This window comes from Humulus lupulus, chromosome 5 (assembly GCF_963169125.1).
Source record: "Humulus lupulus chromosome 5, drHumLupu1.1, whole genome shotgun sequence".
NCBI classification, from domain to species: Eukaryota; Viridiplantae; Streptophyta; class Magnoliopsida; order Rosales; family Cannabaceae; genus Humulus; species Humulus lupulus.
This window is the reverse complement of record NC_084797.1, coordinates 43,052,314-43,067,741: the sequence shown is the minus strand read 5'-3', so window position 1 is coordinate 43,067,741 and position 15,428 is coordinate 43,052,314. Positions and strand designations below refer to the sequence as shown.

Below are 15,428 nucleotides of genomic sequence, written 5' to 3'. Positions count from 1 at the left end.
GGCAGTTCTCAGTTGTAAATTTATTTTATTTTATTTTATTTGGTTTTGAACAATGATGATATTTTGTTTTTAGTTGTTATTTTCATTTTCATGTATTGTTTGAACCGTGAAAATCGTGAAAAAAAAAAGAAGAAAAGAAAAGAAAATGAAAAATACAACAATGTGGTGATTTCAGGTGCCATAGCGCTACAGCGCTATACTTACAGCGCTATGGCGCTCTTCTCAGAGAAGGAAAGAACATTCGGGGGTAAGTAGCGCTACAGCGCTGTTATACCAGCGCTACAGTGCTGGTTCCAGAGGCCAGAGTCTAGATTCGCGCATTAGCGCTACCCCTGTAGCGCTCAAGCGCTCGGCCCAGAATTTTTCTAAAAAATCAGAGGGGTGCGATTTTCTCCCTCATTTCCTCCACTTTCTTTTTCGTCATTTCTATTTTCTTTTCTCCATCTTCTCCATAACCTCCATAGCTCTTCCCTTGCAACTTTTTCCCAGAAATTTCTCCACACACCCTCCATCTCTCCTTCATTTCTCCTCTTATTTCCTTCCTTTCTTCCCTTTCTTTTCCAACCTATTTCAATTTTGCTCCAAATCTGTTTTGAAAACCTAGGAACTCATTGATCTGATTTCTTGCAAAAGGTGGAAATTTTGAAGGGGGTGTTCCCATTCAAGCGTAAGGGAATCTATTGCAATGGTTGGGTAAGTGGTCTTCTTCCCTTTCCTCCTCAGATTTCTTTTGTTGTGGTATTTGGGATTGGGTGGCCTTGATTGATTGAAGAGGGTGGATCACTTTTGTTGTTTGGGTGTGGGGATTTGAGTTGTTTTGTTTAAAAGGTTGAATATTGTAACTGTTTGTGAAGAGGAAAAGGGTCCATTGATAGGGGAGGTGCTGTAAAAATTTTGTCTTGTGGTTTGGTGATAATATAGATAATGGCACCCAAGAGTAGAGCGGGTAGAAATAAGGACAAGGGAAAGGGGCAATCATTTGCTTCTCAACCAAGGGAGGATATTTTTGAGCATGAGTATGATGAGACTCGGTTTATCAATTTCAAGGCTCAGGAGCGGTATGGGAAATTTGTCAGGAAGCCTTTGATTCCCGAGCGTGAAGTCGAATTTCAGTCTGAACCGTTTGCTCATCCGATTTTTGAACGGGTTCGGGCGAATCTCATGAATAGGAAATGGGGCGATTTTGTGACTAGATTGGCAAAAGCTAATGTATCATTGGTGTATGAGTTTTATGCGAACTTAAGAGATAAACACAATGACACAGTCTTTGTTCGAGGTAAACGTGTGCCTTTCACTGTTGAAGCGATTAATAAGGTGTTCAAAGCCCCGCATATAAAACAGGAGGAGGAGGAATATGCCAAGTTCTTGAATGGATCTATAGATTTTGCGGCTGTGGCTGATAATCTGTGCTTTGAAGGCGCTCCCTGGAATTTATCTGGCAGCCTCCCTAAAAGTATTGCATCATGCCAGCTTAACATGGAGGCGAGATTTTGGGCGTTCTTTGTGTGTGCTCAATTTATGCCAGTTAGTCATGTGTCTGATATGACTAAAGATCGAGCCTTATTGATGTACGCATTGATGCAGGGCATGAGTATTAATCCAGGTATTTGGATCAAGGCCAACATTAATTTCATTGAAAAAGGGCACACTACTGGAGGTTTAGCCCATGGATCCGTCATCACAATGTTGTGCTGTAAGGCTGGTGTCCCGGAATTTGTTACTGATATTTATCATTCGCTGCAACAACCGTTGTCCATCAATTTGATGAATGACTATCCTGAGCCTGCTCTATATGTGCCGCAAGCAAGAAAAAAGGGAAAGCGTCATGTGGAAGCTGATGTGGAGGAAGAAGCTGAACCAGATTTGTTGGGTGGCAGTAGCAATTCAAGCTTGTAGCAAGTTAATGAGAAGTTGGATTATCTAATCCAACAGAATCAATATGTGGTTCAGCAGCAGCATATGGTGAATCAGTATTTGGGCCAGCGATATGATTATGAAGTGAGCATGTGGCTCAATTAAACAATTTGGTGAGCCGCTGGTCGCTCGATGAATCGGATCGCACTTAATTTGCTCCACCTCCACCCTATCCACCGTACTCTCCATTTTACCCTCCGCCTCCACCCCCGTCCTTTGTTGGTTTTCTTGCACCTCAACCACCGCCATCTCAGCCTTTCGAAGGCCCTTCGTTCCAACCGCCCCCACTGCCATACTGATGTGGCTGGTCAGGTAAGTTATCTTCCTCTATTCTTTTCGTTATCACATTGGGGACAATGTGCGTCTTTAGTTTTGGGGGGAGCTTAGTCTGTTTTATTTTTATTTTTGCGTTGGTTAGTTTAGCTCTTAGTCTTTTGTTTTATTTTCTGTGTTGTTTAGTGTAATTGTTAAACCATCATTCGTGTCTTTTGTTGCTTTGGCTTTGCTCGTGAAAAGGAAATTGAATTCAACTGTGTGCTTGGTTCAATTGTTTTAGAGTTTAATTTGAAAGTTTTGTGGGAAATTTTTAATATGTTTTGAAAATGCAACATTTTGGATTTTATTATATGTGTTTGACTAGGGTTGGTGGAATGACAATTTGAATTTGATAGAACTTGCATTATTTGGCCTTTGAGGCAAAATCCTTGATGACATGTGTTTAGAAAAGTGATTTAGGCAATTTTATTGCATCGATTGTGCCTTTCAAGCCAACCTTGATTTAATTATCCTTAGTTACCCTTTTTGAACCTTAAAACTTGGTTTTTGTTCTTGATTATACTATTGAGCCTAAATTTTTTTTAACTTCATTATTTTTTCCTTTTCCTTTGTTATCATAAGCATATAAATTGTGGGAAAGTAGAATGGAAAATAGTGAGGTATTGGTATGATGTGAATGTAGTATGATTGTACAAAAAAAAAAAAAAAAGAGTAGTTTTTCAGAAAATAAAAAAAAAATGATATAAAAAGAAAAGAAGAAAATGATGAAAGTGTTGTAATCTCTCTCTCTAATTGTATAAAGGGTGATTTTTGGTGTGGTAAAGAGAAATTTGGCTGGTTTTAAGGTTTTATGCTTATGGTAACGATTGAGCCTAAATGACAATTTTATCTACCCTTGCCTAAGCCTAACGCTATAACCTGTGAAAGTCCTTTTGATTTCAAGTAATGCAAGCATATTGAAAAATTGGTTTGTGAAATTGTCTGGAATGAGTTGAGCACATATGATAGAGTTCAAATGTTGTAGTCATTTTCATGATATATTATTGATTTCCCTAATTGAACTTTACAAATTGGACTTTAAGGCAATTGAGCTGAAATTCTGGTTATTACTATTGCAATTGAGATTTCATGAGTTTTGGCAAGGCAGTATAGATGGTAATGATGGTTTAGCTTGTTCGTTTTGTGTTTGTTATTTTTTGTCAGTTTAACTTAGTATTTACTCGAGGGCGAGTAAAGATTTAGTTTGGGGGAGTTTGATAAACGAGTTTTAAGCTCGTTTATGGTCCTAGTTTTTAGGCTATTTTTCATTAGTTAGGATTATTTTATTTTGGCATTATGCTCATTTGTTCTTGTTTCAGGGTGATTAATGTTAAGTGATACAAATAATGAAAAGGAGTGAAAGTGGAATAAAATCGGGATGGATTTGTGAATTTTGATGGTTCTGTAAGTAGCGCTATAGCGCCACTAAGGGAGCGCCGTAGCGCTAGGAAGAATTTTTGAAGAAGCTCAGCAGTGACTTTAGCGCTATAGCGCTACAACATCAGCGCTACAGCACTTGGACACAGTTTTCAGGAAGTTGGTTTCTGACTTTAGCGCTACAGCGCTACCAAAAGAGTGCTACAGCGCTGGTGCCCAGATTTCCCCCATTTTGTTTCTGACTTTAGCACTACAGCGCTACAAGGGTAGCGCTACAGCGCTGGTTTCGCGATTTTTGACATATCTGGTTATTTTTTTATGGGCAATTAAGTCTTTTTCGAAGGGAATTTTAGTAGGGATTCTTGGGAAACATATATGCGACTGAGACAAGGCAGAAGAGGGGAACGACGGCTGGAGTAAGAACACCAACTTGGAGGATTGGTTGCTGGGTTTTTCATCTTTTTCTTTAAATTTTCATGTTTGTAATTGAACTATCATATGGCTAGAATGAATATCATAGGCTAAATTCTCTTTTAGGGCTTCTATGTGAATCTTTTGGAAACCCTTGTTATGGTTTAAGGCAAAATTGATGCTCTTCTTCATCTCTTTCAATTCCTTACAATCTGTATTAATTGTGCGATTATTGATTGATCACCTCTAATTGCTATTTTATGAATCAAATTGAAATCTGAAAAGTGAAATTTGATATGCTTCGATTGTTTGGATGCAAATTTAATTTAGAACGAAGGTATCTAGATTATTTTCCTATTTTTCTGAGTTGCGTGGCTAATGTCTTCTACATGATTCAACTTACCATAGAAATATAGGAAGTTGTCATTTAGATTGAATTTCATAAATCTTAACCAGATTATGAATTGTTTTTGCAACTTATTCTTGAATAGGGAGAAGGGGATATAAATGCTTGCATTAGGAAATAAGAGGGTGGAAAATAGAGGATCATAATTGTCCTAAATTTTATTTTCTCTGTTAATTTGTTTAATTCTTCATTGTGCTTCGTTAGTCTTTTTCTTAGTTTAAAATCTCTAAAAATTGTTTAATCAAATAGAATTAAAAGATTGATTGATTGGTAATTGATAAATCAGTCCTTGAGGATGATACTTGGTTTTTACCATTTTACTACGAATTGCGACTGTGTGCACTTGCATAGCATATAAATTTCGCAACAAGTTTTTGGCGCCGTTGCCGGGGACTGAAAATAATTATCAATATCAGTCTAATTAATTTTTATTCTAATTTGATTTTAATTTCTCTTGTTTCTAATCTATTTAGTTGCTTAATTTGTCTATCTCAGGTGAATTTTGGTATATGCGTGGCAGAAAAGGAAAAGACACACTTGTTCCTCTTAATCCTGAGATTGAAAAGTCTTGTAAGCAAATCAGAAAGAACAAGAGGGAGGCCCAGAAATCTGTGAAGATGGCACAGAATGAAGGGGATGGCAGGAATGTTCTAATTCCTGGAGTTGTACAAGGGGGTCAGGCTCAGAACAATGCTGAGAGGAGCTTGAGAGATTATGTACTGCCCACTCTGATGGGAGTACAAAATAGTATACGCCCACCAGCTGTAGAGGCCAATAACTTCGAAATCAAGCCTGCTATTCTACAAATGGTGCAGTCCTCTGTGTGCACTTGCATAGCATATAAATTTTGCAATATTTAGTATAACACATTTTTTGTGTTATACTATACTTTAGTATAACACATTTTTTCTGTTATACTACACTTTAGTATAACACATTATTTGTGTTATATAATGAAGTTTGCATAACACAATTCTTTGCATAAAAAGTGTTATTGTAATAGATATTATAACACATTTTTCGTATTATTTTAATATTTAGATAAGTTTAAATTCTCATTATATATTCATTCATACAACACTAATTTATTCTATTATATTTTAATTTTTTATATATAATTAAAATTAACTTTCTAATATATACTAGCATCATCAAATGAACTTGATTTTCAAATAACAAATAGTAAAAACATTCAACATTATATTAACAATCCATAAATTAATTTAAAACATTCAACACTGTCATCAACAACAAAATGTTCTTAAAGTATTCAAGTAGTCTTAAATATTCAACATATAAGCCTTGAATAAGAAAATTCAAGGACGTGTCTAATTTGTTCTTGAGGTATCTGCTATACGAGAATCTTTTCAAGTGGAAAACAAGAATCTCGGGCAACATCAACAAGTCTAGTTTCTTGGTAGCTTGTCTATGTTCCTTGCACCTGGGGCAGTACCTATTGAAAACAAAATGAACAAGACATCGATTAATGGCAATTTATTTCAAAGGTCAAAGTATAAAATTATCTGAATTTGAATAGGTATCCCACCACATGTCATCAAGCCCCAGAGGTTCTTCCTTCAGAAATGCCTCCAAGCATGTAAACAAAGAAATAGCTTCTGGTCGAGTTTTCTTCACAGTAAACCCAGCCTTGTGAACCTCACGGAGATCCTTGACAAAGCTGATATCATACAAGTTGTGTTCTTTGTCAGTCCAGTCCAAATATACCTTTACAACTCTACTGGAATTTAATAAAGTGTTCTTCTCAATGGGCTTGCACCTCGAACTGTTTCCATCAGTAACAAAAAGTTGAAAGGATAACAAAAAATTACAGTTACTCAACCACTAGAACTAAAAATAAGGGAATAAATAAAATAAATTGTAGCAGATATCAATGGAAACCAAATTTACCTTTGCAAGCAGAAGAATCTCATCACCATTCAAGCAACAAGCATTACTTAGTTGTTCACTAAGATCTTTACAGCAACCTTGCTTTAGCAAACTAACAGTGTATGGCATAGGAAGACCACTTCTATCGCCGTAAAACACAGTCACGGTTATTTGCCGAGTTGCAGTTGAAGGTAGCGGCAACGAAAAATACATGAAGGGATCAAAAGTGATTGAAATCTTTCCACATGCTGGGCAAACCAGTGTCGACTTATATTGACCCTGACCATTAACATATAAACATTGTAAGAGAAGAAAATACTTTTGTACCAGTACAGGAAAAACTGGGTTTTATAAGTAGAGGATGAAACTAGACATGCCCAAGCCTCTATAATCAGTCCTCCACATGCATACCATAATAGCTTAAACCAAACCACAAAAGGCAACATCAAACTAGAAGTTGTTTTCAAATCATTCCATGCATATGAGCACTCTCCCAAAAAAAGGATGTAAAAATTATTCATCAAGACAGAAAGAAAGGAATAAATTTCTGATTAAGATTCTAGACCTATCAAGCATTTTTGTCTTTTTTAATAAAGGGGGTGAATTAAATAATACTAAGCTAACCTAGTTGGGCACCAAGATCTATAACATGCAGCTTTGATGTAAATTGGCCAGCATTAAAAGTCTTTGTTGCAAAGGAAATGAGAGTAAAAGGATTCTCATTCCCTGGAACCTGTATAAATTTAGCAATCAACCAAAAAATATGCATACCAAGTGCGATAAAAAACAAGAGAATTAAGAGAGATAAAGAGAGGGAAAAGTTAATTTACGCACTTTAAATTGTGCAAAAGCAGCAGCATGAGCTTCCAGAGCTTGACTTCTCTGTTGTTTCGCTGAAAAGAGTTGCATATTCCCTTTGACCAGATTTTGCCTCTGCAAACAGAGCAGAGAAATAAATCAAGTACAAGAAATAGGTCAATTAAAGCTCAAAGTCTGCCAAGCAATCAATAAGGTATTAAAGCATGTTACAGGAAAATTCAAAATGACCATTTGGACAAGGCTCTTTGGCACTAACTAGTTATAGGAGAAGCAGTCCCTTCTATTCCAACTACATGGATTACATCATTACAAATGTAATATATAAATACCAAGATCATCAAATATATTTTCTTTATGGGATACACTAATAATGCACATCACAACAAGTTTAGACAAAATCTCAAAGATTCTGCAATAGAACAATGCAAAAATGCATATAAAGCATTACAGAACGACAAAATAAAAAAATTAAATTATTTAAATTAAATTATATTATTCAAACTCATTGGTAGAAGAAAGAATATCATAGCAAATACTATTTAACCTTAAATAGATAATTATCAACTGTATTAAGATGAAAGTATTAGAATTCAGCCCTGCTTTATCAAGGTGAGCATTACATAACTATCATTATCAGCTTTCTTTGTTTAATATAAAATTGCATTTTTAATTTTTTTTTTTTTGCTCATTCTACTCTCATGGCTTGCTAAACTTCTATGGTGTATAATTTTGATAAACTTCTTCATCAACAGAAGTTTAATGAAATTATACACCATAGAAGAATTCTACTATCATTACAACTGGTTCCTAAATAATCTGAATTAGAAATTTAGTACTATAGTTCTGAGAGATGGAAATTAAGAGCTAGAGAGACTAAAACCAAAATTCAGGAACAGGTTAAAACTGGGGAATGCAATCTTCAATATGAGAATCAATCCAATTTAAATTAAGTAGTTATCAAATGTTTTCACTGCCATAATCATAGCTGCCACTAAAGCAGAAGATCATATTGACATAATTAAGTTCATACAACAGATATTTATGCTGAAAAATCTCCAACTCTCTCAAAGTTCAAGCATTACTTGGACATTGTAATTTTCAGCAGGAAGAATAAAATAAATCTTCTATTAATGGCATGATAAAGTAACAACTGTGAAGATTGTTTAAAGAGAGTTCAAGAGTTAGTTATGTAAGCTAATTCAGTGAGTGACAAACTAGTGCAATAACAAAGTTTTATCGTGACACACAACTACTTATAACAAGACAGATGATAAGAATATTAGGCCTTCTTTGAGGTTTAATTATTCCATAAAAAATAAAAAGAACTAGTTAATAATTAGGCCTATTATTATTGGCTGAATATATGTCCAATAGGACTATAAGAAATGTACTAGGCGTACTAAGTGATTATTATATATATTGCCTAGTGTTCTAAGGGAAGAGATATAAAAAAAAAAAGTTGATTATAAACAAGAGATGCAAGAGAGTAACTTTAATAAAAAGAGAAAATCGTATACAAAGTAATAACAGGATATGCAAACTCCAACAAACAGTTATAAGAATTCAATATTTAGGTTTTCTCTAAGTGGATCAAAATTGAAAACAGCAGCTAAAAAATTCATCTTTTTTTTTTTCCAAATAAATTTCATTAAAGTTACAGTTGAGAACTCTAAGTATTGATTTAATCCTGCATAAGACTCCCCATTTCGTATATCACAGTCAACATGACTAGAGTGCAAATATTTAAGCAAATATACTTTGTACTTTTCACACTTGTGTTTATTTAGACATCACACGAACAAAGACAGCCAGAAATTTATAGAGCATACCAGCAACATGAAAATAATGGGTTCAGCGAGGTTTTCCTGCTTTTCAAGTTTTGACCCATGACCTCTTCGTGAGACCGAGCCATCCACGACCCTCCGCAAGCCCGAGCCCTCCAACCCCGTCCATAGCCTTATCTGTGAGCTGCATTTGGAGTCTTGATCAAGGTCCTAAAATATGCAAACATAGAAAAACAGTTTATTCATGTACAATTTTCAATAGAAATGAAAGAATATATATTGTACAATTTTCAATAGAAAGGGGGGTCCAGAAATTTTCAATATATATTGTAAAAGACTTAGATATGCAAGCCATATTTTCAAGTTCCTCTACCAGAAACTGAAAAATGACGAGAAACAATAGCCCCCAATAGCACAGAAAGATGGGGAGAGACCTTTGTTTTTATAGATCATCTACTGTAACAAACTAGAGTCTCTTTATTTCTCATCAATTTTTTTAACTTAAGCCTCAAAAGTTAAAGAAAGTTGTAATATAACAAAGATAACTTTCAAGTATAATTTAAGCCTCAACAGTTGCAGATAGTGCTAATCATGAGGTATTGATATTAGAGTGTGTAATGCTCAGATGGACAATTCTTTAAAACCAGAAACATTGAAACAAAGTCGTGTCATGCAACTCATATAAAAACAGAATCACTAAAATTGAACATTTATAGCATAAGAAATAAAATGAATTGATGATATTGTTCGTGAATAGTTCAGTTATATAAGACAAGAAGACCAAATTCAAACCATAGGCCAATATGTGACTGCAAATGGCTAGGGCCATGTTACTGAGTTGTTATCTTTTTGGATAGTAAAATGTCTTATGATAACAAATGACTATGTACATGAATATTAATGCTTTCTTTAATTTCTTCTTCTTTAGACTATAAGTATCTAACTTTAAAATGTTTCTATATCTTGGTTCCCACCATCATTCCAATTACCAAAAGCCTTTGCCTTTGATTTTGGCATACTGTAAAGGAAGATTATCTGAAGTTATATTTATGTACCAGGATGGGTCATCTTTAGTTGCTAACTCTAAATATTTCCTAACAAGAGAAAAGGACATGGAGTGGTATTATAAAATAAAAAACGCATGTCCTAAGATCTAAACAAACCCCAAAAAAATTTGACGCAACTTAGAGACCTTCCAAATATCACATTTCTGTGGTTTTCTTAAAAAGTCAGATCACTCTCAAATTTATTTCAAACATATAAATAATAAAGATAATATTAGACAAATAAATAAATATAAAATTAATTACCACTTTCATAACTGGAAAGATATATGAAGAGCCAAATGATAAAAAAAAAAGGACTTACTCATAATTTCCATGTAAGCATTTGACCAAACAGATTGAGCATAATTTTGATCAAAATCAAATTATGTACAAGTCTATAATTCATTTATAGAATTTGAAGAGAAAAACAAAAGAGAAAAGAATTTACTAAGAAAAAGAACATAATGAGATTATTACCACAAATGTATCATCATGTTCTAACAAGCAACTCTGAATAGTTTTTAAGATGAAAATGCAAAGACATAATCAAACTTTAAAAAGCAAGTCTTTACCAACACTAACTGGTTACAAGGGGTTCTTCATTGAGTCACTAGTATCCCCAAACAATGCCAAAGTGCATAATTAAAGCACTGCAAAAAATCAAAAACCAGAACAGAAACCTACAAAGCAACTTAACTGCAAAAATGGGATGAGGAAACACTGAAAAAAAAAAAACTATGTGTAGCTTACTGGCCAGGTCAGTCAACTAAAGGCTACTGTATTAACATGTGGCACAATATATGTAGTCTAACTAAACCCATGATATTCCTCCACGAGAAAATAGTTTATTGACAAAGTTATACATATTCTTATTCATTTCCATTTATAAAAATAATATAACCATATTAATAAGGAAAGCATCTTAGAAGATTAGAACCAAAGTTATATATATATAATATAATATCATTTCCTCTCAACAATGGCCTAGATAGATACCATGCAAGAACAAGCAACAAGTTTTGCTATTCTATTGATATGAATCATGATTTTTTAAATACCATTTAGCAAAGATTTATTATAGTATTAGTATAATATATATACATACATATAGATATATGGTATGTCATTAAAAGGGTTTTTTTAATACCTTGGTGACGGTAGGCCACCCTTTTGTGAGTGACCTTATGCAAAGTGATGCAGTAAAGGCAAGTCTTTTCAGCTGAGTAACATCATAGGCCCCTCCCAGCTTTGGATCAATCAGTTTTTCAATTTCTCCTTGTTTCAATATTGGTTTGGCCTGTTCAATTCATAATTAACAATTATTAAATTCAGTTCAATTACATGTGCTAAAATACTTTGTTACCAAGACTAAGCAAAGTCTAACACCAATAGAAAACTCCAATATTAGACATTTAGCAAAACAATATGGCAAATTAGTAATATAATAAATCAAGTGGCAACTTTTTTATTGTATAATCATAAGGATTATTATAAAGCATAAACAAATATAATTAATTACAAAAATCAAAACTGATTTTTTTTACCCGATATCTCTCTTTCCCCTTCTTTCTTTTCTTTCTTCTTCTACTTCCCTTCCATTGATCTTGTGGTTCTTCTTCCTCACCTTATACCCAGTAACAAAAGCTTTTATCATGCTATTAAAATACCCTGAAAAACTCATGTTGAAGCAACTATATTAAATTAAAGCAACACAAAACCAAAAAAACTCAGATTGATGCTTAAAACAAATACCTAGAATCTCATTTTTAACAAACAAAAATCAGTATTACAAATCACTAACTTCAATAATCCAAATTCTCAATTCACAAATTTCAAATTCAAAACCATATTAAGAAAATCACAAATCCATTACCATTAAAAAATAATCACCTATCTATACTCAAGACCATATCACAATAATTCAAACCCAGATTTACACAAAAATATAAAAGAAAAAATGATTCAATAACCCAAAAATTTAAAAAAAAACATGGGAGAAATTAGATATCAGCCACATACTACTGGCATCACTAGCTATCAGCTGCAAAAGCGTAGCAGCTGATAGCTCCAAGAAAGGATTTGGGATAGTAGTTATAATATATATATATCAGCATTAGTAGTCATAGACAGTTGTATTTTTACATCTTTTTTTATACATATATACTCTAACAATGCTTAATTAATAATACAAGAGGTATTTGATTGATTTGAAGATAGAAAAAAATAAAAAAAATTTATATTCAAGTGATGGGCATGTTGGAAAACAGAGGAGGGGCTATAATGTAGACTAGACAAATGCTTAGTAACACAAACTATTATTACCGAGCTTAGCTTATCAATCCACGCCCACCATCACAATCTGCATAAGTTTTAGAATAACCCATTAATGTTTCTTAATCTTGTGCAACCCCAAAGCCTTAGTGATTGCAACATCATCTACAGCACCAAAAACACCCTGTTATCAAAATAAAATAAGAACACGTAATCTACCGAACATATCTTATACTAACATCAATATTAAAAAAAATCAATCTTACCTTGTTGAACTATCGCATATCACTTGTCATTATCTCAAGTCATGGCAATGGACATTTAACCAAAAAAAATCAATACACTAAATTAAAAAATCATTTGAGCACTATTATCAAACAAGTGGTGTGCGATTTTCTATACTAAACAGAAGAACAATAATTAAAGCAATTACCAAAACTTGTTCTTGAAAAATGAGATTGAAGAACTTAAAACTAAATTTCAGATTGCATATCCAAAATGATCATCAAATATTGTGATTAATCTCGAAATCTTAAAGGAATCTATAAAGATTTAGGGTAAATATTTTTACCCAACTCAATCAAATATCACTCACAAATCCAAAATTAACTTAAATCAAAAAAAGGCGATGACTTAGGAGATTAAAAGCTTGGTTGAGTTTTATAATGGTAAAACAAAACAATCATAAATAAAATTAATAAAATCTCAGACCACATACAGACCTACATACCTTACTGAGAGCATTAGGGCTTCGTCGAGGAGGGAGAGAGAGGCAGAGGAATGAAAGTGACGAAAGAGAGAGGGGGTCGAGGCGAAAGAGTGGCGTGGAGATGAAGAGAAAGAAAGTGAATGAGAACTGAAGAGGTGGAATAGTGGAAGAGAAAGTAGTGTATCGGGCAAAGGGTGGAGATGGAGAGAAACAAAGGCTAGAGATGGATGTTGACTATCGGGCAAAGGGTTTTTGGCGAGAGAAAAGAATGAGGAGAGAGAATGAATTTTTTTTCAATTTCCGCTTAAAATTTGTAGTTTCCCACCTTTCATTTTCAGAAATCCAATTTTACCCTTATTATAATACTTTTTTAAAAAGTTTATATTCATGTGTTATGGAAATTGTTGTTTAGTGTAGTGTACTAATATGCTAAACTTTAGCATTTTGATGATATTAATAATAAAATAATTATCAATAACCCGCATAGCTACAGGTTTTTGTTTAGCTTTTTTGTAATTTTATATATATATATATTTATACATTTGTTTGGGTAACACACCAAGTCACCAACCGAACTAGTGAAATTTTTGTTTATTTTTTAAAACTTTAATATTTTTTTGACAAATAAATAAAAAGAAATACATTTCCCAATTATTTATAATACATACAAAATTAGATTTTTTTATTTTGGTTGTTTAATTTTTGCAAAACACTATGTTGATGCTAAAATTTTATATATTTTTTTAGGGAAATTCTTTGGTGCACCCCACAAAGAGGCACACCATTGCACCCCTTAGTGTTTTTGGCTCGGAAAGTATTTTCGACGAATTTCCTTTTTATGACCATGTGCATTGTAGTTATTTAGAATATCCTGCAAATTTTCAGAAAATTCTGAATAATTTGCAGTGCCAAAAACTAGGTTCCAAGCAAGTTGTTGCACGTGTGACTAATGTTTTTATGTGAGTGGAAGGTAACATGTTTGAATCTTATTTTTGACACTGTAAATTATTCAGAATTTTCTAAAAATTTGCAGGATGCTCTAAATAACTACAATGTACACGATCATAATAAAAAAATTCCCGAAAATAGTTCCTGAGCAAAAAACACCAGGAGGTGCACTGGTGTGCCCCTTTTAGGGGGTGCACTCGATAATTTGCCTATTTTTTTAATATAATGTGTAAATTATGTAAAATAGTTATGTTGAGTTTTATTACCTACAACTGATATTATTATTTTTTTTGGTAGTAAGTTTACCTTTTTTTGGGTCAAATTTATAAAATAATCTTTTATCATATTATTAAGAAATAACAAGTTAAGTTTGTAATTAGGTGATATTTTACCACATTTTTATAATTCCAATCTCTACATAATTCACTCATGTACTTAATTCATTATTTTTTAGGATGATATTTACATGACAGTAATATATATACAACCCACTTATTAAAAATAAATTAATTTAGCTTTTTTTAAAATAAATTGTTAACACCATTTTTCAATTTTAATTTCTTTTTTGTGTTATTTTCAACCATTTCATTTTATCTTATTTAAGTTAATTATTTTTTTCTCTTTTTTAGAAAAAAAAAAAACTTTGACTAGTTTTATTATATATCTTTTTGTTTAACTTTTTCTGTGTAAATATTTAAAATATATATTACTTATTTATCTTTCCTACAATATGAAAAAGAAAAAATATATAGAAAAAAATTGAGCATAATTTAAAAATAATATAATATTATACAAAGGGGGTGTAACGCCCTGGTTACTCCAAGACCGTAACTGTGGACTTTAAACAGTGCTTAATTCGCTAAACGAGTCATTTGGTTATAAACGTGCATCTAGGTGTTATTAATATGCTAAGGTGAAAATTTTCTATCAAAAGGAATGAATATATTTTATTTAAAACATAAAACTATACATGGACCCATAAAAAATGTTTACAAGCTATTTCAAATCCAAAATGGTCATTACAATGTAAAAATTACAACCCGCCGACCTAAGCGGCAAAAATAGGGCTAACCCCTAGTTCCTTTTAGAAATACCATGGTCGTGGTGGTCAAGCGGCCACATATGTACGCATCGCCACCTAAGCACTCCACTCAAGGCAGAATGAGATTTTCTTTCCCTTTACCTACACCACGTAGCACCCATGAGCCAATGCTCACCAAGAAAACTTATTACTATATACAATATCAATAAATAATTATGGTAATCATTCTGGGGCTTACAGCCCAATCAGATAAGTGAATTGTAGCGTTCCGAAATTTCACTTAGTTAGTAGCAGTAGCAGTAGCAATAGCAGTAGCAGTAGCAGTAGCAGTAGCAGTAGCAGTAGCAGTAGCAGTAGCAGTAGCAGTAGTAGTGGTAGTAGCAGTAGTAGTGGTAGCAGCAGTAGTAGCAGCAGTAGTAGCAGTAGTAGCAGCAGAAGTAGCAGCAGTAGTAATAGCAGTAGTACTAGTAGGAGTAGTAGTAGTAGTAGCAGTAGTAGC

The 15,428-nt window shown here is 33.2% G+C and overlaps 1 protein-coding gene across 13 annotated transcripts; it reads right to left on the bottom strand.

Annotated features, from left to right (window-relative positions):
• Positions 1-5,603: 5,603 nt before the first annotated feature.
• Positions 5,604-13,259, bottom strand: LOC133834785 (putative ubiquitin carboxyl-terminal hydrolase 11). 13 transcript variants are annotated; one of them, XR_009893438.1, is made up of 9 exons: positions 12,961-13,259; positions 12,282-12,395; positions 11,504-11,627; positions 11,107-11,256; positions 10,532-10,609; positions 8,959-9,123; positions 7,145-7,243; positions 6,935-7,043; positions 6,549-6,589 (listed from the first exon to the last, which is right to left on the bottom strand). XR_009893438.1 is itself a non-coding variant. In XM_062264535.1 (8 exons), the coding sequence occupies exons 4-7, from the start codon at positions 8,965-8,967 to the stop codon at positions 6,186-6,188; spliced, it is 387 nt and encodes a 128-aa protein (XP_062120519.1). In that variant the 5' UTR covers positions 8,968-9,123; positions 11,107-11,256; positions 11,504-11,627; positions 12,961-13,238; the 3' UTR covers positions 5,604-5,876; positions 5,970-6,185. The 13 variants fall into 13 exon arrangements, 4 of the variants coding, with proteins under 4 accessions (XP_062120519.1, XP_062120520.1, XP_062120518.1 ...); XR_009893439.1 differs by having other exon boundaries at positions 10,532-10,569; positions 12,961-13,258; XR_009893436.1 differs by lacking the exon at positions 10,532-10,609 and adding an exon at positions 12,497-12,529 and having other exon boundaries at positions 12,961-13,254.
• Between the last annotated feature and the right edge of the window lie 2,169 nt (positions 13,260-15,428).